This window comes from Pituophis catenifer, unplaced genomic scaffold (genome assembly GCF_029215685.1).
Source record: "Pituophis catenifer annectens isolate HBS135680 unplaced genomic scaffold, rPitCat1.0.hap2 SCAF_3, whole genome shotgun sequence".
Lineage (NCBI taxonomy): Eukaryota > Metazoa > Chordata > Lepidosauria > Squamata > Colubridae > Pituophis > Pituophis catenifer.
In genome coordinates, this window is record NW_027256883.1 from 74,384,725 (window position 1) to 74,409,012 (window position 24,288).

At 39.3% G+C, this 24,288-nt stretch overlaps 1 protein-coding gene across 1 annotated transcript; it reads right to left on the bottom strand.

The window, feature by feature from the left end:
* Positions 1–10,054: 10,054 nt before the first annotated feature.
* On the bottom strand, positions 10,055–18,641 carry LOC139314825 (serpin B6-like). The gene is made up of 7 exons (XM_070940742.1): positions 18,436–18,641; positions 15,906–16,083; positions 14,439–14,579; positions 13,800–13,917; positions 13,314–13,456; positions 12,360–12,515; positions 10,055–11,085 (listed from the first exon to the last, which is right to left on the bottom strand). Exons 1-7 carry the CDS (start codon positions 18,600–18,602, stop codon positions 10,681–10,683), a joined length of 1,308 nt encoding a protein of 435 aa, XP_070796843.1. The 5' UTR covers positions 18,603–18,641; the 3' UTR covers positions 10,055–10,680.
* Positions 18,642–24,288: the final 5,647 nt, after the last annotated feature.

The following is a 24,288-nucleotide window of genomic DNA, read 5'->3' on the forward strand; positions in this document are numbered from 1 at the left end:
AAACCTTGGGCCTGTGTGGCTTTGGCCTGGTGTAATGCGAAGAGGAAACATGCCAGCAGTTAGGGGAGTGGTGTCAAGCTGGCCATGCCCATCCAATTGGCCCACCCACCCAGTCAGCCACACCCAACCACACGGCCACACCTGCCTGGTCCCCCAAGGTGAATCACAGCCCTGATGCAGCCCTCAATGAAATTGAGTTTGACACCCCTGATCTATGTGCAAAGATTATTTCAAGATCAATTGCACCTTTCCCTCTTTAGGCTGAATCAGCGGTTTCCACACCCAGAAGAGTTTCACCAGACCTTATCTGTTAAATGAGCCCACTGTTTACACAAACATTTTGGAGTATTCTAATGTAAGAGACAACTAGTTGTCAGCTTGAGTGATGCAGAAGCCAAATCCAAAAATATAATACTTATATGCAGTAGGTTGTTCACTAAATATGGGTGTACCAGAAGTGGGTTATACTTACCTTTGCTACCGGTTCGCTCGCGTGTGTGCCACTTCTGCACATGTGCAGATTGTATTTGATGACGTCCAGGCGGTTAGGCGGAGCCTCCCACCAATAGTGCTACCGGTTTGCTTGAACCGGGGAGAACCACTGGGGTGTCCCCAAATCAATTAGATCACCATTTAAAAGGTAGAATTCCTCCTGAAAGCAGAGTGTTACACCAGTTCACGAATGCAAACAACCTTCTTGTTGTAATTCCCAGCCCTGTTCCTTTGTGCACCTGATAGTCTTCCTGGGTGTTGTAAGTCCCATTTCTAAACAATGGAGCAGACTGAGAAGTCAGGAGAAGGGATAGTCAATTCTGCCTCTCATTCCATAGTAATCAGATGAAGACACTTAGACTGCTCACATACAGGTACCGGAAGGAAAATGAGAACCTAAAGGCCTGTAGCTAAGCCCTTTCCAAAGCATCCTTTATCTTCTTGGTCCCTATGCTTCTAATTTAGATAATGAGGTTAGAAGAGGCTACTGCTCAGATTTGCAACATCCCAAATTCCTTTAAAAACCCCTTCTGCAGTTTAGAATGATTTCCCCAATAATCTTGGAGATTAGACCTCTGAATGCATTTAAAATGAAATAATAGAGTTTATGGAAAATATGCTACTCACATTAATAAATAAAAATGTATTTTTTCTTCATAGATGCTACTGGTAGTTTTAAGCAAGTAAGTGGTATGGGATTGGTTGATTTCTGAGATCTGTTCCTGGAATGCAGGAAGATTTCATCTTGGCTAAAGTTTGACTCCTTTGTACAGAGACAGTGCTGGTCTTCACACTCTCAGTTGCATTTGAATGAATATTTTGTTTATGCTCAGATGCATGTACACAAATAATAGCACATGCACACATATTACCTGTAAATGTCAGTCGATCCATTAGAACCTAAGCCAAAAGGTGGACTCTACTCTTTATTTATATACACAAGCAAAGAGGGCACCTCATCCAAGAGAGAAGCAGCTTAGAAAGATTGAGAATCACTTGATATACAATTCCAACATATTGAGTTTGGAGTGAGTTCTTTCATTGGTTAATATCAGTTGAGATATCTCTGATGGAGCACACCTGCTCCATAACTTTAATATATAGCATATAACATACCACAGGATCCCATAATATTGTTAGTATGCCCAAGAAACTGAAGACGTTTCTTGGATGAGAAGCAAAACAACTTCAAGGAAAAGCGAAGTCCAGTTGCCTTTTGAAAAAGCACCTTTGGGAGAACCATGATCTGGATGACTGAGAATCTCCATAGACATTCTTAGTACGACTGTAGGAGATGAACAGACTGAGCTAGAGGATGCAGTTAAACACATAATCAGTTTAGACTTATTGAACAGTCTCAAGGGACATAAGTCTAGTTCCCCATGAAGCCAGTACCAACCAGGAGGGACACGGGTCCAGTAAACATGTGGCCATACTAAGTCTCCCCAAAATCCTGTCCACATCATCGGGAGTCACAGCATCAAACTCCTTGATATTGAGTTTGGAGTGAGTTCTTTCATTGGTTAATATCGGTTGACATATCTCTGATGGAGCACACGTGCTCCATAACTCTAATATGTGGCATATAACATACCACAGGATCCCATAATATAGTTAGTATACCCCAAAGGTGCTTTTTCAAAAGGCAACTGGGCTTTTTTCCCCTTTGAAGTTGTTTCGCTTCTTATCCAAGAAACTTTTTCAGTTCTGTAACTGAACTGAAGAAGCTTCTTGGATAAGAAGCGAAACAACTTCAAGGAAAAGCAAAGACCAGTTGCCTTTTGAAAAAGCACCTTTGGGAGAACCATGACCTGGATGACTGAGAATCTCCATAGACATTCTTAGTACAATTGTAGGAGATGAACAGGCTGAGCTGGAGGGTGCAGTAAAACACACAATCAGTTTAGAGTCATTGAACAGTCTCAAGCGACCCAAGTCTAGTTCCCCATGAATTTCACTGACCCTTATTGTACCACCAATTTAGCTTGGTCATTGCACAGCCATGAGGGTCCCAAGTCCAGCCCCTCTTGAATTCCATTGACATTTGTCTAGCGCCAATTTAGCTTTACATTCTTGCGTATAGATGACAAGAGTAACCTCTTAGTGCTTTGAATTCAACCGCTGTTCCTGATTATTTGTGCCTAACATCAATCTCGTTAAAGCTCATCTTCATATTCAGGAGATGTCTTTATATCATAATGAGTTTTCAAGTAATGAACGTCAATATCCTCAATGGTTTGAAACAGTTCTCTAATCAGGCTGTACCTAGCTTTCTATGTTCCTTCAAGAATTAGAAACATTTATCAAAGAAACTCCTAATGACTGAAAACATGAATCAAAATCCACCCCCACCCCCACCACCCCCGATGTTGCCATCACACACAAAATTTTCAGGTTCAGTACAGCATAAAATTATTCCAGAATAAAATCATTCATCACAACTGATTGAAAATGATAACTTTAAAGAAGCAATTAGTGGGGCTAGCTTGGTTCTTCCTATGGTGAAAAAATTGCTGATACATTGTCAAAAATAAGGAAGAGTACTGTGAAAAATAGAACAAAACAGGAAATAGATAGTCATGCACTGTGTACATGCACATTTTATTTATATACAATATTGATGGCAGAATTGCTCTCTTCCTTTATTTTATTTTTTCAGGTTGTCTACATCCTATGAAAATTTTTTACTTTCTTTTGTTGGGTTGAAATGAAGCACCTGATAACAGAGTTGTAAGAATAATTCCTGGAAAGATAAATGCAATGTCTTTTCTTCTTAATGGCAGTAAATAACAAATATCCAATATCCAAGTAAATATCCAAATTTAAAGAACATCTGGCTTAAAATGTTTGCTCACTTAATGTCTAAACACATTTAATTTCAATCCTGAAACTTGAAAACCCTTTGAATTTCCTAGCTATGCTTCTCTGAGTTTGGATCTTATTTACATTTTATCTTTTAAAAATGTATCATAGTTTGCATGTTAAGAATAATAAACAGTTTTTTTAAAAAATGTATAACCTATGTGTGAGGATAAAATGGCTGTCATTCATATCAAATTGCTCAGAGGAAATATTAGGAATATTTGCTGCTTTGAGTTATATAGAGTATAAAAGCTAGGGAGAGTCCACAATAGAGGAACCAGCACATATTGTAGGTTGTCCTCGACTTACAACCTCAATTGGGTCCAGAATTTCCATTGTTAAGGAAGGCAGTTAAGTGAGTCACATTTTATGTCCTCTTTTCCTGGGTTGTTAAGCAAATTGGTGCAGTTAAGTGAATCATGTGATTGTTAATAGCAATAGCACATAGATTTACAGAATATTCCACTTCATACACTCTCCAAGCAGTTTACAAAGTCAGCATATTGCCCCCAACTATCTGATTCTGCATTTTCCATAATAAGGAATCTAGTTATTCTGCAGCTTCACTACTAGGTAATAATTCATTTATTACTATTAATAAAGTATGCCCTGCTATATTGTGAATTTTTAGGGTATTATGCGAAATTTTGTGACTCTTGTGGGATGGTGAATATAGTAGCAGATAATGTAACCTGCACTCCATTAATTCCCCAAGACAAACTCTCCTCATGGATCAAGGCTGTCGAGTCCAACCTTGCCAAATCAGGCTTCTCCCCAGCTTCAATACTCAAGGTGGACTATGACTTAGCAAGATAAACCTTCCGACAAAGGGTGGAGGACATTGAGAGGCAGGTGGACTTAGGGAAAGCTCTGCTGTTTCTGGCTCCAGATGCCATGAGATGTGGCATCATGTTGTTGCTCCTGCCAGCTATCTTAGTCAGTTGGAGTCAGCAAACCACTGGAAAGCATTTTCACTCACACAGTGCCCTGCACTTCCATCGGCCGTCCTATACGGCAAGTATAAGAGGATACTATTGACAGAAAGACTCTGTTCCTGTGGCTCAGGATAGGTGGAGATTGTGGGTCACATGATCCTTAGATGTTCCTTCTACAGAGAGTTTTTTTTAGTCTTTTTCCTTTTAGCATTGAACCTACAACGGGCCACACAGTTTATGGATTGTGATTGTAATTGTAGTATAGTTAGACCCTGTATAATTGAGAGACTGGGTTTTATTATAGATTTGAGTTGTCATTTTATTATTTTATCCTAGAATTTTTAATTGTATATTTACTGAGCGTTTTTATTTCTTCTGGTCTCTGGTCTAAGACTGTAATAAATTGATTGAAAATGTAACCAGCAAAAGTGATAATCCATTTCTCACAGTGCTAATACTGTACAATGTCTCATTACTTTTACATTACTGGTTCTTCTACTACATTTTATTCTGTTAACTGGATGCATAGTGCTTATTTGTTGCCCTTTGGCTGTATTACAGAATTCATTCATTCACGATTTCTAATAGGGTTTTTTATAAGTTTGTGCACTTAGAAGATTTGATAGATAGATCAGTGGGATATGCCATGCTGTGATGGAGAGAGAGGGGAGGCAATACCCACCAGCCTTTTTATTTACCTTGCCATATTCAATATCAAAATAATGAATTTAATTTAATGGACATTTGGCTCAAATGGATATCCATTCTATCCTGTTACAACAGTCCTCCCCAGAACTACTTATGATGTGGTTAAGCTACCCAGGCACACAGGATGCTGCAGGAGACGTCCATCCTGCCTCTCTCCCTCCCCACTCCCAGCTGGCACATGGAGGAGACTACAATGCTGATCTGGCCCTCGAAGAAATTGAGTTTGACACCGCTGCAGTTCTAGAATTGTTTACCCAGCAGCCAGGGGTGGGTTCTAAATTTTTTACTACTGGTTCTGTGGGCGTGGCTTATTTTGTGAGTGTGGCTTGATGGTCATATGACAATTCTTTAGGATTTAGCAGAGGTACTGGTCTACCAGGCTTTTAACTGTTTGCAGAGCTGTCCCGGTTTATCCAGTATGAAGAGGAAACATGCAAGCAGTTTGGGGAGTGGCGTCAAGCTGGCCATGCCCATCCAGTTGGCCCACCCACCCAGTCAGCCACACCTGACCACACGGCCACAACTGCCTGGTCCCCCAAGGTCAATCACAGCCCTGATGCAGCCCTCAATGAAACATGCAATGTAAGAGACAATTGGTCGTCAGCTTAAGTGATGCAGAAGCCGAATCTAAAAATATAATACTTATATGCAGTAGGTTGTTCACTAAATAGGGGTGTACCAGGAGTGGGTTATACTTAGAAAGATAGAGAATCACTTGATATACAATTCCAACATATTGAGTTTGGAGTGAGTTCTTTCATTGGTTAATATCGGTTGACATATCTCTGATGGAGCACACGTGCTCCATAACTCTAATATGTGGCATATAACATACCACAGGATCCCATAATATAGTTAGTATACCCCAAAGGTGCTTTTTCAAAAGGCAACTGGGCTTTTTTCCCCCTTGAAGTTGTTTCGCTTCTTATCCAAGAAACTTTTTCAGTTCTGTAACTGAACTGAAGAAGCTTCTTGGATAAGAAGTGAAACAACTTCAAGGAAAAGCAAAGACCAGTTGCCTTTTGAAAAAGCACCTTTGGGAGAACCATGACCTGGATGACTGAGAATCTCCATAGACATTCTTAGTATGACTGTAGGAGATGAACAGGCTGAGCTGGGGGGTGCAGTAAAACACACAATCAGTTTAGAGTCATTGAACAGTCTCAAGGGACCCAAGTCTAGTTCCCCATGAATTTCACTGACCCTTATTGTAGCGCCAGTTTAGCTTGGTCATTGCACAGCCATGAGGGACCCAAGTCCAGCCCCTGTTGAATTCCATTGACCTTTGTCCAGCGCCAATTTAGCTTTACATTCTTGCGTATAGATGACAAGAGTAACCTCTTAGTGCTTTGAATTCAACCGCTGTTCCTGATTATTTGTGCCTAACATCAATCTCGTTAAAGCTCATCTTCATATTCAGGAGATGTCTTTATATCATAATGAGTTTTCAAGTAATGAACATCAATATCCTCAATGGTTTGAACCAGTTCTCTTATCAGGCTGTACCTAGCTTTCTATGTTCCTTCAAGAATTAGAAACATTTATCAAAGAAACTCCTAATGACTGAAAACATGAATCAAAATCCACCCCCACCCCCACCACCCCCGATGTTGCCATCACACACAAAGTTTTCAGGTTCAGTACAGCATAAAATTATTCCAGAATAAAATCATTCATCACAACTGATTGAAAATGATAACTTTAAAGAAGCAATTAGTGGGGCTAGCTTGGTTCTTCCTATGGTGAAAAAATTGCTGATACATTGTCAAAAATAAGGAAGAGTACTGTGAAAAATAGAACAAAACAGGAAATAGATAGTCATGCACTGTGTACATGCACATTTTATTTATATACAATATTTATGGCAGAATTGCTCTCTTCCTTTATTTTATTTTTTTCAGGTTGTCTACATCCTATGAAAATTTTTTACTTTCTTTTGTTGGGTTGAAATGAAGCACCTGATAACAGAGTTGTAAGAATAATTCCTGGAAAGATAAATGCAATGTCTTTTCTTCTTAATGGCAGTAAAAAACAAATATCCAATATCCAAGTAAATATCCAAATTTAAAGAATATCTGGCTTAAAATGTTTGCTCACTTAATGTCTAAACACATTTAATTTCAATCCTGAAACTTGAAAACCCTTTGAATTTCCTAGCTATGCTTCTCTGAGTTTGGATCTTATTTACATTTTATCTTTTAAAAATGTATCATAGTTTGCATGTTAAGAATAATAAACAGTTTTTTAAAAAAATGTATAAACTATGTGTGAGGATAAAATGGCTGTCATTCATATCAAATTGCTCAGGGGAAATATTAGGAATATTTGCTGCTTTGAGTTATATAGAGTATAAAAGCTAGGGAGAGTCCACAATAGAGAAACCAGCACATATTGTAGGTAGTCCTCGACTTACAACCTCAATTGGGTCCAGAATTTATATTGTTAAAGAAGGCAGTTAAGTGAGTCACATTTTATGTCCTCTTTTCCCGGGTTGTTAAGCAAATTGGTGCAGTTAAGTGAATCATGTGATTGTTAATAGCAATAGCACATAGATTTACAGAATATTCCACTTCATACACTCTCCAAGCAGTTTACAATGTCAGCATATTGCCCCCAACTATCTGATTCTGCATTTTCCATAATAAGGAATCTAGTTATTCTGCAGCTTCACTACTAGGTAATAATTCATTTATTACTATTAATAAAGTATGCCCTGCTATATTGTGAATTTTTAGGGTATTATGCGAAATTTTGTGACTCTTGTTGGATGGTGAATATAGTAGCAGATAATGTAACCCATTAATCCTCCAAGACAAACTCTCCTCATCATGGATCAAGGCTGTCGAGTCCAACCTTGCCAAATCAGGCTTCTCCCCAGCTTCAATACTCAAGGTGGACTATGACTTAGCAAGATAAACCTTCCGACAAAGGATGGAGGACATTGAGAGGCAGGTGGACTTAGGGAAAGCTCTGCTGTTTCTGGCTCCAGATGCCATGAGATGTGGCATCATGTTGTTGCTCCTGCCAGCTATCTTAGTCAGTTGGAGTCAGCAAACCACTGGAAAGCATTTTCACTCACACAGTGCCCTGCACTTCCATCGGCCGTCCTATACGGCAAGTATAAGAAGATACTATTGACAGAAAGACTCTGTTCCTGTGGCTCAGGATCGGTGGAGATTGTGGGTCACATGATCCTTAGATGTTCCTTCTACAGAGAGTTTTTTTTAGTCTTTTTCCTTTTAGCATTGAACCTACAATGGGCCACACAGTTTATGGATTGTGATTGTAATTGTAGTATAGTTAGACCCTGTATAATTGAGAGACTGGGTTTTATTATAGATTTGAGTTGTCATTTTATTATTTTATCCTAGAATTTTTAAATGTATATTTACTGAGCGTTTTTATTTCTTCTGGTCTCTGGTCTAAGACTGTAATAAATTGATTGAAAATGTAACCAGCAAAAGTGATAATCCATTTCTCACAGTGCTAATACTGTACAATGTCTCATTACTTTTACATTACTGGTTCTTCTACTACATTTTATTCTGTTAACTGGATGCATAGTGCTTATTTGTTGCCCTTTGGCTGTATTACAGAATTCATTCATTCATGATTTCTAATAGGGTTTTTTATAAGTTTGTGCACTTAGAAGATTTGATAGATGGATCAGTGGGATATGCCATGCTGTGATGGAGAGAGAGGGGAGGCAATACCCACCAGCCTTTTTATTTACCTTGCCATATTCAATATCAAAATAATGAATTTAATTTAATGGACATTTGGCTCAAATGGATATCCATTCTATCCTGTTACAACAGTCCTCCCCAGAGCTACTTATGATGTGGTTAAGCTACCCAGGCACACATCTTTTGGTTATGTGATTGTATTTTGGGCATTTGGCAACTGACTCACCTTTATGGCAAGTGTCCGGTGGTCCCATGACCACCTGGATCGGCGACAGTGGGGGAGTGGAAGGGTTTGTGCACTCAATCTAATCTCGTGCATATGCAAATGAAGCTTTGCATGCTCATCTGATGCTTGCGTGGTCCAGTTCCCAACAGACCATGGACTGATACTAGGCCACGGACCAGGGGTTGGGGACCTGTGATGTAAAGAGTCTTATCACCATACCAACTGTTAAATAAATTTATTTAACAGTTATTTAACATGATTTCTAATAGGTTTTTTTTTTAAAGTTTGTGCATTTAGAAGATTTGATAGATAGCTGCGATGGAGAAAGAGGAGAGGCAATACCCACCAGCCTTTTTATCCACCTTACCACTTTCAATATCAAAATAATGAATTTAATCAAGTGGACACTTGACACTTGGATATCCATTCCATGCTGTTAATCCAATAAATAATTTTTTATCCTACAGGTCATCATTGTCTTCCAACTGGCCATTTAATGAAGTTACAACAGTCCATCCCAGAGGTTACTTATGATGTCGTCTCAGAGTTAAGCTACCCAGGCACACATCTTGTGATTATGTGATTGTATTTTGGGCACTTGGCAATTGATTCACTTTTATGGCGAATGGTGCCATGACCACAATTTTTTTGCCAGTTTCCAGGTTTCACTTCCAGTTTCCAGCAAAAAATGCCCATTGGGGAAAATGGATTTCCTTAACAACCGCATGTTCACTTAAAGACCATCATTATAATGATCATAGCACTAAATCTGGTCACATAATATCTTATGTGACTTATGACCGCAAAAACGTAAGACTGTAATTCTGGGCTTTAAAGTCAAGGACTAGTTGAAATGCAATTTGGGCATAACTGATGAGTGTCAGTGATATGCGACTGAATAATATAAACCAGTGGTCCCCACTTTTTGACTACATGGATCGGCGGCAGTGGGGGAGCAGAAGGATTTGTGCAGTCAATCTAATTCTGTGCATATTGAAATAAAGCTTTGCATGCTCATCTGACACTTGCATCGCCCAGTTCCCAACAGACCATGAACTGGTATAGGGCCACGGACCAGGGATTGGGACCTGTGATGTAAAGAGTCTTATCACCATACCAACTGTTAAATAAATTTGGAAGCAACATAATCAAATGCTCTTTTATTTCAATATTGATTACATGAAAGACTGCAGGAAAATAAGAATTATATAAGGTAAATATCATTTGTAAATACTTGAGTAGCATAGAATCAAATTGCTTGATTAAATGATGATCACAAAAATATGTATGATCATTCTAACACTTGCTATTATAAGCAAAGCAGAGGCAACTACAGCTAGCCATGACATCATTAAATAACAAACCATGATGTCACAATGGAAGCTGAACTGACTGCACTTGTATCATCACATGGAAATGGATACTGGGCAAATGGATAGTTACATCTGTGATGTAATACCTTGATTCATGCTTAGCAACTATTTCCCCATTGCCCACATTCCTATAAACAAAGCAATTTTGCAGGATTCATCTACCAGTCAGAACACCTGTACTAAAATCTTATTTTCTTGAATAGATTAGAAATGATTCTATCCTGGAAAGAAAGATTTAAAGTCCTGTATTATGGAGTATTACGAAGGAACTATCTCTACCCTAATTACAGAGAAGATCGTAAGTGTGATATTGAAAGTTGAGTACTACATGTTTTAAACAAATCTGATGAGGAATTAAGGGTCAGAGCCATTGTACCAAAATATGCTGGATGCACCCATTATGGAGAACTATACCTACCAAGGAACAGGGTGCTGTTTGTAGTTCGCAGCTTAATCAAAAAGAGGAATGGATGGTCAACTATGACATTTAATGGCAACCTTGCACTGTAAAATACAAAGTTTATTCCAGTGGCAGCAGCTGCCTCAGTCCCTTCTTCATTGACTTCTATGAATGATTTGTGAACAACTTCAGATATGACTAAATCATTGTTAGTTGACATTCCAGAGAAGTCTGCCTTGTCTTCATCAAATGCATCCGTCATTCCCATGCTTCTCAGAACCGGCTTCAGGTCATATTTTTCTTCCAATTTAAATTTGGGAAAGGAGAGATCAATTTCTGTTGGGGCCATCCTCTCTGGATTGATCCAGTCCATGAGTTTCTCATATGTAATTTCTCTCTCCAGCTAAAATAAGATGAAAAGCATTAAAGGAGAAAGAAATTCCTAGTTACGTGACACTATGACTTATCCTGATACTGACACAAGTATGATGCAGGGGCTCACAATGACAGAAAAATCCTGAAATCTTACAAAACAGTTGCAAATTCTTGTATTTCCTAGAACATTAGGAAAGATAATTAAGTCACAAAAATAGTGTAGATCTTGGACCCAGGAGAAAAAGTAGGAATATAAGTGTAACTTTACTGTCTATTCAAAGATTTCTAACTCAATTACATTCTTTAAATAACATGTGGAATATAAACCAGATCCACCTGGCAGAATCATTAGTTCTAGAATTGTTTACCCAATAGCCCTGACAAATATATAGAGAAAACTCACGTGCTGATAATGAATATTTTTACAATTTATTCAGGTTTGTATTAAATATTTATCCCAATTTTTATTCCAGAAAACCCAATAATTTACAATTATGCTAAAAGCTAAAAGGAATTCTAAAAGAAAACTAAACAACGAGACCTAGTTTGGTATAGCGGTTAAAAGCACTAGACTATAAATCATCACTTTGATCTGAATTATGAGATCTGGTGATTTGGGGCCAGTCACACTCTCTTAGCCCTAGGAAGCAGGCAAGGGCAAACAACTTCTGAAAATGTTGCCAAATAAACTACTTGAATTTCTCCAGACAGTTGCCAGAAGCTAAACCTTAGTTGAAGGCACATACCCACCAGTGGTGGGTTGCTTACGGTTGGGAGGCTCCGCTCACCAACCCCAACATCATCAGAACGCTTCTGCACATGCGAAGCAAACGCGTGTGGATGGCTCCATTGTAAACCGGTAGTAAAGGTAAGTAGAACCCACCCCTGATACTCACACACAAAAATACCTCAGCTATATGAACTTGTTTATTCTTTCCTTCAAGACATGAACCTTGGTAGCTGTTTCAACATGAAACAGTATAAACTGAAGAATCAAAAACTGAATCCCTTGCATTTGAATAATATCAGAAGAAATACTGTACATTATTGGCAACCTTATCAACTGCCTTGTACACAACAGCTACAGATGGAATCCCCCTTTGTATACAATACTTTGAAATATAAATGCATTCGCTGGTGTTTTTTAGACTCTTTTTTTTTTTGGCATCTTTTCAAAATAAGGGAAAATACAAGTCAACTATAATGGCAGAAAGCCAAGCTTCAATATTAAAAAGAACAGCGTACATCTAGTACCAGAGATGGACAAGGGCTTAAATTCTGTTTCATGAAAGAAAAACTCACCTTTTCCAATCCAGTAATCTCATCAGGGAGCAGAATGATCATGCTCAAGTAATCATTATCGTATGGAATCTCAAGAATGGAAATCCGATCGGCTGATATGTGGGCCATGTTGTATTCTCCTTTCCTGAACATCATCTGCACTGTTTTCTTTTCTTTCTACAGGTGGGGAAAATGTGTGTTAGAAGAAATCATTCAAATAAATGCAAATAATTCTACCATGTATTTATCCTTAGGGTTTTTTTCCCCTCTGCTTAAATCTTTCATCTTTTGCTTAAGACAAACTGAGGATTTACAGTATATGACAATTTATCATGTCTTAGCAATCCACCAGTCTTTATACATAGTGATCATTTACTTTTCACAGAATTTGAATAATTTTAGAATATTAAGGATTAGATTTTAAAAAAACAGACAAAGATTATGATCTTTAGGAAAACGAACTATCAATTCTGTGAGGAAAAGAATGGAATGAAACACAGGTCAGTGGTTTTAATCAGCAGTTTTGTCAAATGAACAGAATTTTATAATATCAAAACTAGGCTTGCTTGTGGAGAGCAACATAGAAACATATTGTGCCTGTTCCTCCTCCATCGAATACGTCCAGGTGATAATACATAATAGATCCACATTCTCAGCAAATATATTCACTAAACGCTCCGTAGTTATTGCGGCTAATCACATAGAATTAGTGGGAGTGGTGCTGCACTAAAAATCCCTGCGCAAAGTTTCAATGAGAGAAAAGTCTGAATAGCTACACACAAAGCCTGAAGGATTTAAGATGATTGATCTTCATGATTCATCCATTTCTACGAAGATCAATAAAATGGACGGAGTAACCAATTTCTTTGCTACAGGAATTTTTCAAATTAATTCCACACTTGCTTCAGATATATGCAAAATAACACACTTAAAAATATTCAGAATGTCTCTTTTACTCTGTTAATAAATGAATACCTTGTTAATCCAGAATGGCTTTTCCTCTGTGTAATTTTTGTTGAACTTATTTGCCCAGTTTCCCTTGAAATAGATAGCGTTCACCAAAACCAGTTTTGTAAGTGAATCAATTATTCCAGGGACAAGCAGATCCTGAATTTTACCTGTGAAAGGTTTTTTTTTAAAAAAACTGTTTTAATTGACGGATAAGATTTATTATTTATTATTTTAGTTGCCCATCTTATATAATTATTTAGTAAGATTATTACACACATACAAGTTAAACAGCAGGCAAGTTAAATAATGGAAATATGCTCAGATGTGTCTATCAATAAAACCAATAATCTATTTATGGCTAGAATTTCATCTCAGGTTTGATGAGCTTCTATGTAGCAAGTAATGGTTAACTATGGTGGGTTTGCCTGCCTTGTCTGTCTCTCTCACAGGCCCACACAATATTGCATATCTTACTTAATGCAGCTACTAATTAACTCTTATCATTCTCACCTGATGTTTTTTCTTCTACCCAGGCATTTATATGTCTTCTTGAATCTTCTGAAGCTTGTGTGAAGTTAAGTTTCTCCAGACCTGCATGGTATAATCTCTGAGTGGATTCTATAAATGACTTAAGAAACAATGACATCTCAACAACAGAAGCAAATATAAAGAACAAGAATTGATTTTGTCTCATTTTTCTTTGACCTAACAATCTGGAAATTATTTATTACAACAATACTTACAGTGTAATTATTTATTACACTGAATATTACCTAAAACCAGTCAATGCCATTGGGCAGCCTAGAAAAACTATATCAGATATTAGGAAGTATATGGAATTATCCTAAATTAACATAGTTTATTCAAAATATATCTGGCAATTATAGGTAACGTGGTTCTATTTACAACTTTTATTTGAAAGTTCTATATTTAGGAACAGCCTATTGTGTATTCCTGTAACATTCCCAGTAAAAGCAGCTAGACTTTTAAATTTCCCCTCCAGATAACTCAATGGACCAAGTAAAGCTATAGGAATATTTGGTACTTTATTAGAGCCAAACTGCAATTGCAATGAGATAGGCAAACATTAGAACAAACAGAGCATTTATGGTTGTTTCCAGCCAGTTCTCCAACATGTATGTAACTTACTGCAAGAAAATCATATGATGTTTCTCCAAAGAGCTGGTTGACTAGACTGAGGCTAGTCTGGTTTGAGACTGGTTTGTTGATATCAGCAATAAGTTTCTCAAATCTTTGGTGAACCTCTCCATCGTTGGGTATACAGAGCACCTATAAGATGACATATGCTTAATCAAATTAAGTTTAACATTAATTCAAAATGTAATACCACAATAGCAGACCTTGGAAAACATACATATTTCAAATGATCTCTATATATTTTGGAGGTAAATTATTTGAAGGATTACCTGCAGATGTATAGCTTTTAAAGTTAATGGCTAAAGAAAGCCAAACAGTATTGGGCCTAGTTAATATTTGGGTAGTGCTTGAACCCCAAGCTTTCAGAGGTGGCTGATTGTTTTTTTTTTAAAACCCTTCCTTAAAGGCAACTGATTCCTCACTGTTGCCCAGGAAATTGATATAGTACGGGTGTCCATAAAGTTCCTAAAATTTAAGCTTGACCTGACTTTCCTGCACATGTTTGGACTATTCCATGTTTGAAAGTCCTAGTCCATCTTTCCATTCCCCAAGTTCAGAGTTCCTTTTATTTAAAAGAAAATGAAGTCAATTTTAGGACTTAAATTGGAGGTAGCATGTTTTTCCTACCACAGCATATCATTAAATTGTCCTGATCTGGGGGTAATTGTAGTAAAGGGTATCTCTAGGATCCACAAAAATGGTTTTTCAAACTGTGGGACTTCAATTTAAAGACTTTTGTCCAAAGTAATACCATTTGCTAAGAGCCATGGTGGCGCAGTAGTTAGAATGCAGTATTGCAGGCTAACTCATTGCTCACATCAGGAGTTTGATTCTGAATGGCTCAATGTTGACTCAACCTTCCATCCTTCTGAGGTTGGTAAAATGAAGACCCAGATTGTGGGAGGCAATATGCTGGCTCTGTAAACTGCTTAGAGAGGGCTGTAAAGCACTACGAAGTAGTAAATAAGTCTTAGTGCTATTGCTATTTCCATAATCAGCAGTTGCCATAATGACCTTGAAGAAGTCAAGCACAGAGGGCTGAATCCCTATCAGACTTCCTATGCATGCTGTTTACATTCCAAGCAAATAGGAGCTGCTCCCATCCTCATGCAAACAGAACCCCAAATCTGGATGAGAATTGGGAGCAGAGTTAAATAATCTTGATAATAATGGCATCTGTTGAGCTTGCTGCATTTTTCAAAAGCTAATCAGAAAGTTGGCAATCGCATAAACAGCATCATTTTAGGAGTGTAGCCAGGTTGAGTTGATGGGTGTACTTGGAACTTTTTAGACCAGATGCTAGATTAGCCGCCCACAGTTGCATGATTGCAAAATGGGCATCATATAAATTTAATAAATGAATAAAATAGATGTTCTCATAACTGGCTAGCAAGGGTGGGGACCAGATCACAGCCAACCCCCCCTTTTCCCTTTCTGATAAATTGTATCTTGATATACCTTTAATATCTGAGCTTCTGTGTTATTTCTGGCACCCAACGAGACCATTAGCAGTGCAGAAGATATACTCAAAGGAGAAAAAAACAAGTTTGGGGAAGAATCATTTGCAGTAACCTTCTTGAAGATGTTGAGGACAAATTTGATGTTTGACGCAGAAATGCTGTCCATGTTTTCAAGCCTGGAGAACAAATATAGTATGATAAACCACAGATTAGCGCCTAGATAATGAGATGACGAAAAAACATCCCATCCATGCAACTATTTTTTGTTCTACTTGAAAAATTATTCTACTTGCTTTAAGGAATATGATTTACAATATCTAGGTGACAAAATATAAGGGAACTCTCTCTCTCTCTCTTTACCTACCTACCTACCTACCTACCTACCTACCTACCTACCTACTACCTACCTACCTACCGTATTTTTCAGACGATAAGATGCACCTAAATTTAGAAGAGGAAAACAAAAAAAAAGTTTTTGGTCTCTGCACACACCATTTTCAGCCCTTTTTTGGGCTCCCCTTTTTCTTGTCTTTTTCCAATCTTTTTTTGCCCATTTTTGGGGCTTTTTCTGGCCCGTTTTTGAGGCTTTTTTCAGCCCGTTTTTGAGGTTTTTTTGACCTGTTTTCGAGGATTTTTCAGATTAATGTAAAATAATTAGATTACATATATTAGGTAATGTAAATGCTAATTTAAAAAGAAAATTAGAAGAAAATAGAGAAGTAGACCTCTTTCTAGTCAGACAATGCAACTCCTTCCTGTGAACTCAGATGGATCCCTGTTTCATAGCAACTGTGCTACAAATAGGCTGACTTAAGTATCAAGCAAACAGATATTTATGGTAAAAGAAGAAACAAACAGAAAGAGGATTAAAAAGAATTCAGTAAAGAGAAGATAAAGGTGGCTTTTAAGTAATAGATTATAGAAAAGTGCATAATCTGGAACTGAACACACTCAAAACAGTAGAAATGGTGGTAGACTTTAGGAAAAACCCTTCCATACTTCCACCTCTCACAATACTAGACTACACAGTATCAACAGTAGAGACCTTCAAATTTCTAGGTTCTACCATATCGCAAGATCTAAAATGGACAGCTAACATCAAAAACGTCATCAAAAAAGCACAACAAAGAATGTTCTTTCTGCGCCAACTCAGAAAGCTCAAATTGCCCAAGGAGCTGCTGAAACAGTTCTACAGAGGAATTATTGAGTCTGTCATCTGCACCTCTATAACTGTCTGGTTTGGTTCTGCAACTCAACAAGACAGACACAGACTTCAGAGGATAATTAGAACTGCAGAAAAAACAATTCCTACCAACCTGCCTTCCATTGAGGACCTGTATACTGCACGAGTCAAAAAGAGGGCTGTGAAAATATTTACAGACCCCTCACATCCTGGACATAAACTGTTTCAACTCCTACCCTCAAAACAACGCTATAGAGCATTGCACACCAGAACAACTAGACATAAGGACAGTTTTTTCCCGAACGCCATCACTCTGGTAAACAAATAATTCCCTCAACACTGTCAAACTATTTACTAAGTCTGCACTACTATTAATCTTCTCATCGTTCCCACCACCCATCTCCTTCCACTTATGACTGTTGCTTGGATACTTATCACTTATATTGATATTGTTTCCTGATTGCTTATTTGTACCCTATGACTATCATTAAGTATTGTACCTTATGATTCTTGATGAACGTATCTTTTCTTTTATGTACACTGAGAGCATATGCACCAAGACAAATTCCTTGTGTGTCCAATCACACTTGGCCAATAAAGAATTCTATTCTATTCTATTCTATTCTATTCTATTCTATTCTATTCTATTCTATTCTATTCTATTCTATTCTATTCTATTCTATTCTAATTTTATTCTATTCTATTCTAGCCCAGCCCAGACTAGTCTAGCCTAGCCAAATGAATCGTTTAGGAGAATCCGAAATCATAGATGCTATTTATGACTCTGAGTTAGTTAACAAATCCTACAAACAATAAGCCTTTAGTTTTGCCTCCCAATATGTCCACTGTGGCTTCCACTAAATTTTATCATTTTTCTGTTGTTCAAGAGAATTTCTATCTCTTCTCTGAGATTTCTCTGAAATCTTTCGAAAAACTGGAAACTACCTTCCATATTAGAAAAGAACAAGAACAGCAATCCTAAACAATAGGAAGCAAACGTCTTGCCATCTTGTATCAGTCAGAGTAGAAAAGTAGTAACTTTATTAAGTTTTTCATCCTGCAGGATTTTGACCGGCGCTCCCCCATTCAATGCAACGATACAGCAGTCCTGTCAGGACACTGGGATGGACAATCCCAACTAGGCAGCACGTTGTCACCTTATAGTTAGGTGTTTGCATGATGCCAAAGGCACCAATCAACTCTATCACCAAAACATCTAAGTATTTATACAACAACGTCCCAACCAAGGGAGCCACAACAAACTGTCAATCAGCCCTAAATCGGGGCTATCTGTTGCACCTACAGGAATTAGAACAAGACAGAGAGAAACATACAATGGTTGTACCTTGAAGAGGTAGTGTTCTGAACTGGTAGGGCAGTTACTGGAGACATCTGGCTGGAGAGGAACACTGACCAAGCTGCAATAAATCCTGGAAGAAGCAAAATGAACATTTTTGGGGTTCTGTCCTCCTTGATTTGACTCGACAGCCTCCAGGCACGATGACTCTCCATGAGCAATGGAGATCACTGGTTAGAGAAGAAGGAAAGGGCTAGAAGGGCAGGGGAGGAATCTGGACATGGAAAGGCGGATGTTCATGACTATCTCTTTAAACTTCCTGGGAGTGGCCCTTGGGCTCTAAAAACAGAAGTACACCATTGCAACATAATTTCTAACTATCTTAATAAACCTATTTTATTTATTTATTTATTTATTTATTAGATTTCTATACCGCCCTACTCCCGAAGGACTCAGGGCGGTGCACAGCCAAACAATAAAAACACATGCAATACAAAATTTAAAAAATAGAATAAAATCAAATTAAATAATTTTGGCCCTGACAAATTTAAAACCCCAAACTTTTAAAACCAATTTAAAATTGAATATATAAATACTAAAAGATATTTAAAATTTTAAAATCTTTTATAAAAGAGGGGGAAAATTAGGCCAGGCCGGCCTGGTGAAATAGTAAGGTCTTTAAGGCGCGGCGGAAGGTGTGCAGATCCGGGATCCTCCGTATCTCTGGGGGGAGCTCGTTCCAGATAGTAGGTGCCCCCACAGAGAAGGCTCTCCCCCTGGGGGCCGCCAGTCGGCATTGTTTGGCTGACGGCACCCGGAGGAGCCCCTCTCTATGGGAGCGTACCGGCCGGTGGGAGGCTATTGGTGGTAGTAGGCGGTCCCGCAAGTACCCGGGTCCTAAGCCATGATTCTATAGTTTGCGGGAAGGCCAGCAGCTACTAATCATAATTATATATATAAGTGGTTAAATTTAAAAAAAATCAAATTAAATTATTAAAAACAGTGCCACACTGTCCAGAGACTAGCAGTAAAGGTTTCCTAGCAAATTTTGACTAATCTTGAAAAGTTAAGCAGGATGTATCCTGGATGGAGACCACTGGGAAATTGCAGGGATAGACTGAGATAAGAGAAAAACATCCTGGAAGAAGGCGGGATTGAAGTATTTGTACATTATGGCAAGGAAACTCCATGAATCTTCCCTTCCAGAAGTAAGACTCCAGCAGGGTATATTATTTTATTATTTTTATTCTGCCTTTATTATTTTTTATAAATAACTCAAGGTACCAAATGTACTTTATGCTTCTTCCTCCTCTAGTTTCCTGTATAACATGTAGAGCAGGGGTGTAAAACTTGCGGCCCGCAGGCTGGATGCGTCACACACAGGCCAAAGCCACCCCAGCTCCACGAAGGGAAAAAATGTCACGAAACATCACATGATGGCAAAGTCCGGTGAGTTTGACACCTGTGAAGTAGAAGTTCAGAACATGAGTCTCAGTGCACTGAAGAATCTACACTAGATGTCTGAAGGCACACTGACAGGGCTGTGGCAAATCAGATGGCAAATAACTTTTTTCTTGTCATAAATCAAACATTTAATCTTAATACATTTTTACATTCTTGCGTATAGATGACAAGACTAACTTCTTAGTGCTCTGAATTGAACCGCTGTTCCTGATTATTTGTGCCTAACATCAATCTCGTTAAAGCTCATCTTCATATTCAGGAGATGTCTTTATATCATAATGAGTTTTCAAGTAATGAACGTCAATATCCTCAATGATTTGAACCAGTTCTCTTATCAGGCTGTACCAAGCTTTCTATGTTCCTTCAAGAATTAGAAACATTTATCAAAGAAACTCCTAATGACTGAAAACATGAATCAAAATCCACCCCCACCACCCCCGCTGTTGCCATCACACACAAAGTTTTCAGGTTCAGTACAGCATAAAATCATTCCAGAATAAAATCATTCATCACAACTGATTGAAAATGATAACTTTAAAGACGCAATTAACGGGGCTAGCTTGGTTCTTCCTATGGTGAAAAAATTGCTGATACATTGTCAAAAATAAGGAACAGAACAAAACAGGAAATAGATAGTCATGCGCTGCGTACATGCACATTTTATTTATATACAGTATTTATGGCAGAATTGCTCTCTTCCTTTATTTTATTCTTTTGGTTGGTTTCACAACCTATGAAAATGTTTTACTTCCTTTTGTTGGGTTGAAATGAAACACCTGATAACAGAGTTGTAAGAATAATTCCTGGAAAGATAAATGCAATTTCTTTTCTTCTTAATGGCAGTAAATAATAAATATCCAATACCCAAGTAAATATCCAAATTTAAAGAACATCTGGCTTAAAATGTTTGCTCACTTACTGTCTAAACACATTTAATTTCAATGTGAAATTCAATAATTTCAATTATGCTAAGAATAATAAACATTTTTTTAAAAATATGTATAACCTATTTGTGAGGATAAAATGGCTGTCAATCATATCAAATTGCTAAAAGTGACAGGCGAAATATTAGGTATATTTGCTGCTTTTGAGTTATATACAGTATAAAAACTAGAGAGAGTCCACAATAGAGGAAGCCAGCATATATTGTAGGTAGTCCTTGATTTACAACCTCAATTTTGTCCAGAATTTCCATTGTTAAGGAAGGCAGTTAACTGAGTCACATTTAATGTCCTCTTTTCCCAGGTTGTTAAATGAATTGCTGCAGCTAAGTGAATCATGTGATTGTTAATAGCAATAGCACATAGACTTACAGAATATACTGCTTCATACACTCTCCAAGCAGTTTACAAAGTCAGCATATTGCCCCCAACAATCTGATTCCTCATTTTCCATAATAAGGAATCTAGTTATTCTGCAGTTTCACTACTAGGTAATAATTCATTTATTACTATTAATAAAGTATGCCCTGCTATATTGTGAATAGTTAGGGTATTTTGTAAAATTTCCAAGTCATCTCAGTGAATACCAGCTCATTCCTTTTACATGGGACAGAACACCTGCTACTGCCTAGAAGAGAGAAGACTTTTGTGGGACGGTGAACATGGCAGCAGATAATGTAACCTGCACACCATTAATCCTCCAAGACAAATTATCCTCACCATGGATCAAGTCTGTTGAGTCCAACCGTGCCAAATCAGGCTTCTCGCAAGCTTCAATACTCAAGGTGGACTATGACTTAGCAAGACAAACCTTCCAACAAAGGGTGGAGGACATTGAGAGGCAGGTGGACTTAGGGAAAGCTCCGCTGTTTCTGGCTCCAGATGCCATTAGATGTGTTGCTGCTCCTGCCAGCTATCTTAGTCAGTTGGAGTCAGCAAACCACTGGAAAGCATTTTCACTAACACAGTGTCCTGCACTTCCATCAGCTATCCTGTACTCCAAGTATAAGAGGATACCATTGACAGAAAGACTCTGTTCCTCTGGCTCAGGGTAGGTGGAGATTGTGGGTCACATGATCCTCAAATGTTCCTTTTATACAGAGATTAGGAAAAAACATATTCTGCCAATAACTGCTAGGTATCCTGGCTGTTCCGAGACTACCTATCTTCAGTGGCTGCTTAAGGATGAACAGTCCATCACTACAGCACTGGTGGCCAGATTCTCTGCAGCAGCACTGGAGATTTGTCACAAACACGTGTCTTCTCCACCATAGTTATGTTATATAACAAATGTGGCAAACCCTTTGCACTGCTTAGTCTTTTCCAGGGGTGAAATGCCCCTGGTTCGGACCGGCTCGGGCGAGTAGGTAGCGATGGTGGCGGGCAGTTTGGAGAACTGGTTGCAAAAATCCCTGCCCCCGCCCCCCATGCCCAGCTGAGGTGCGCGATCATCAGAGCCTTTTTTTTCTTTTAAATGGCTCTAACGAGCCAAGCTCTGATGATCCAAGCTGGGTTGCCTGCTAATCAGGCAACTCAGCTTGGATCGTCAGACCCATTTCAAAGAAAAAAAGTTTTTTCTTTTAAATGGCTCTGACAATCCAAGCTCTGACGATCCCAGTTGAGTTGCCTGCTAACCGCTAGCAAAAATCCCTCCCCCTCCAGCCTCCAGCTTGCTTGCTTTAGCTGCTGGTCACAATTCCTTTCTTGCTTCACTTGCTGTAATAACTGCAATCCATTGCATCAGCAAGCAACTGAATCTCCCTGCCTGCAATCAAACTCATCGGTGAGCAGCTCTATCTGCCTGCCTGCCTTGGTCTCCAACCTTGGCAACTGTAAGACTTGTGGACTTCAACTCCCAGCAAAGCTGGCTGAGGAATTCTGGGAGTTGAAGTCCACAAGTCTTAAAGTTGCCAAGGTTGGAGACCCCTGTTCTATTGGGTAAGTTTTTTCCCCCTTTGGGAGCTTTAAAAAAAATAGTTAATTGGGGGGTTTTTTAGTTGTTCTTTTTTTAGGCCTAGCCATTTAAAGTTTAGGAAGTTTTAAATTTAGCTGCTTTTATCTATATAAATAAAAATGTAAATGTCCGTTTGTACATAACCGCACATCTCCGAAAGTTCTTCACTGATTGCTTTCAAATTTTGACACAACGTTGCATTCAACTACGGATGTGTTTTTATATACCTATATTATATACATGTCACACCTGTGACAGGTAAAAACATGAAAAACATTGGAAAACATTGAAAGACATTAACAAACATTGAAAAACATTGAAAAACAGCGCCATCTTCTGGACGTAAAACCAACATGGCAGCCTCCCAGCCCTGATTACGCTCAACAGATTTCTGCTCCTTATATTTAGACTCTCCATATTGCTTCCAGGAAACTGCATATTTGGAAGGCAGAGACACCCAAGGGCCATATCCTGCCACCAGGCTCGGCAGATAGGCAGCCGGCTCCCCTCCGGGAAGCCCTTGCAGCCGGCGCTTCTGGGGCTGGGTGGGGCCTGCCCGAGCCCGGCTCTGACTGCCCCCTCCCCCGGCCACCCCGTGAATTAGCCTCACCCGCCGCTGCTGCTCATCTCACTCGCCAGCCGCTCTCGGGGCTCTGTCCAAAGAACACCTGGCAATGAGGCTGCCTGGGTCCGCCGAGCGGGAACCCTCCATCCATCGCCTAGCCTGAATCACACCTGACCCAGCGCTACCATGGGCCCCGAAGTCAGAAAGACCAGCCGCTAACCAGCGCTATGCGAATCCGGTCAGTGAGCGGGAGATGGAGGCAACTGGAGCCTCGGGATTGCCTTTGACCAGTGCCGCCTTTGATTCCCAGGTGGGCGCTCTGGCAGTTCACGGAGCCTACACCAGAATTTCGGCCTCTGGCACAAAAAGAGCTCCGGGGAGGCTTTGGGGGCGGAAACGGCCAGGAGGGATGATGGCTGGCCCTCCTTTGTTTTGCCTGGAAGAGCAGGGGATTTAATCATTCCCCTGCCCTTGGTAGGTGGGGGGGGAGAACTGCACAGCAGGGGTCGAGTGGGGTGTGCATGGCTCCTGGCTTTGCTGCTTTCTTCCTTCAGGCGGGAAGCCCAAAACCAGCCTTAAACCCCCGCTGCACCCCCTCCCTCCCTCCCTTCCCTTCCCTTCCCTGCTATGCGTCTCCCTGTTGAGCCCCCAGAGAACATATGTGTAAGGAGGACGGAGGGGGCCCCCGGGTTTCTGCTGTGGTTCGGAGAGCTGCGAAGGTCTGGCCAGAAAAAGGTAAGGGCGATGGCGGGGGATGCAGAAGAGGCCGGCCCAGAGACAGAGATAAACAGAGAGAGAGGGAGAGAGAGACAGAGAGAGATACAGAGAGACAGGGGTGGGAGGGAGACACACACACACATAGAGAGATACAGAGAGAGAGAGTGGGAGAGAGAGACACATAGAGATACAGAGAGGGGAGAGAGAGAGCATAGAGATACAGAGAGAGGGAGAGAGACACAGAGAGAGATACAGTCGGG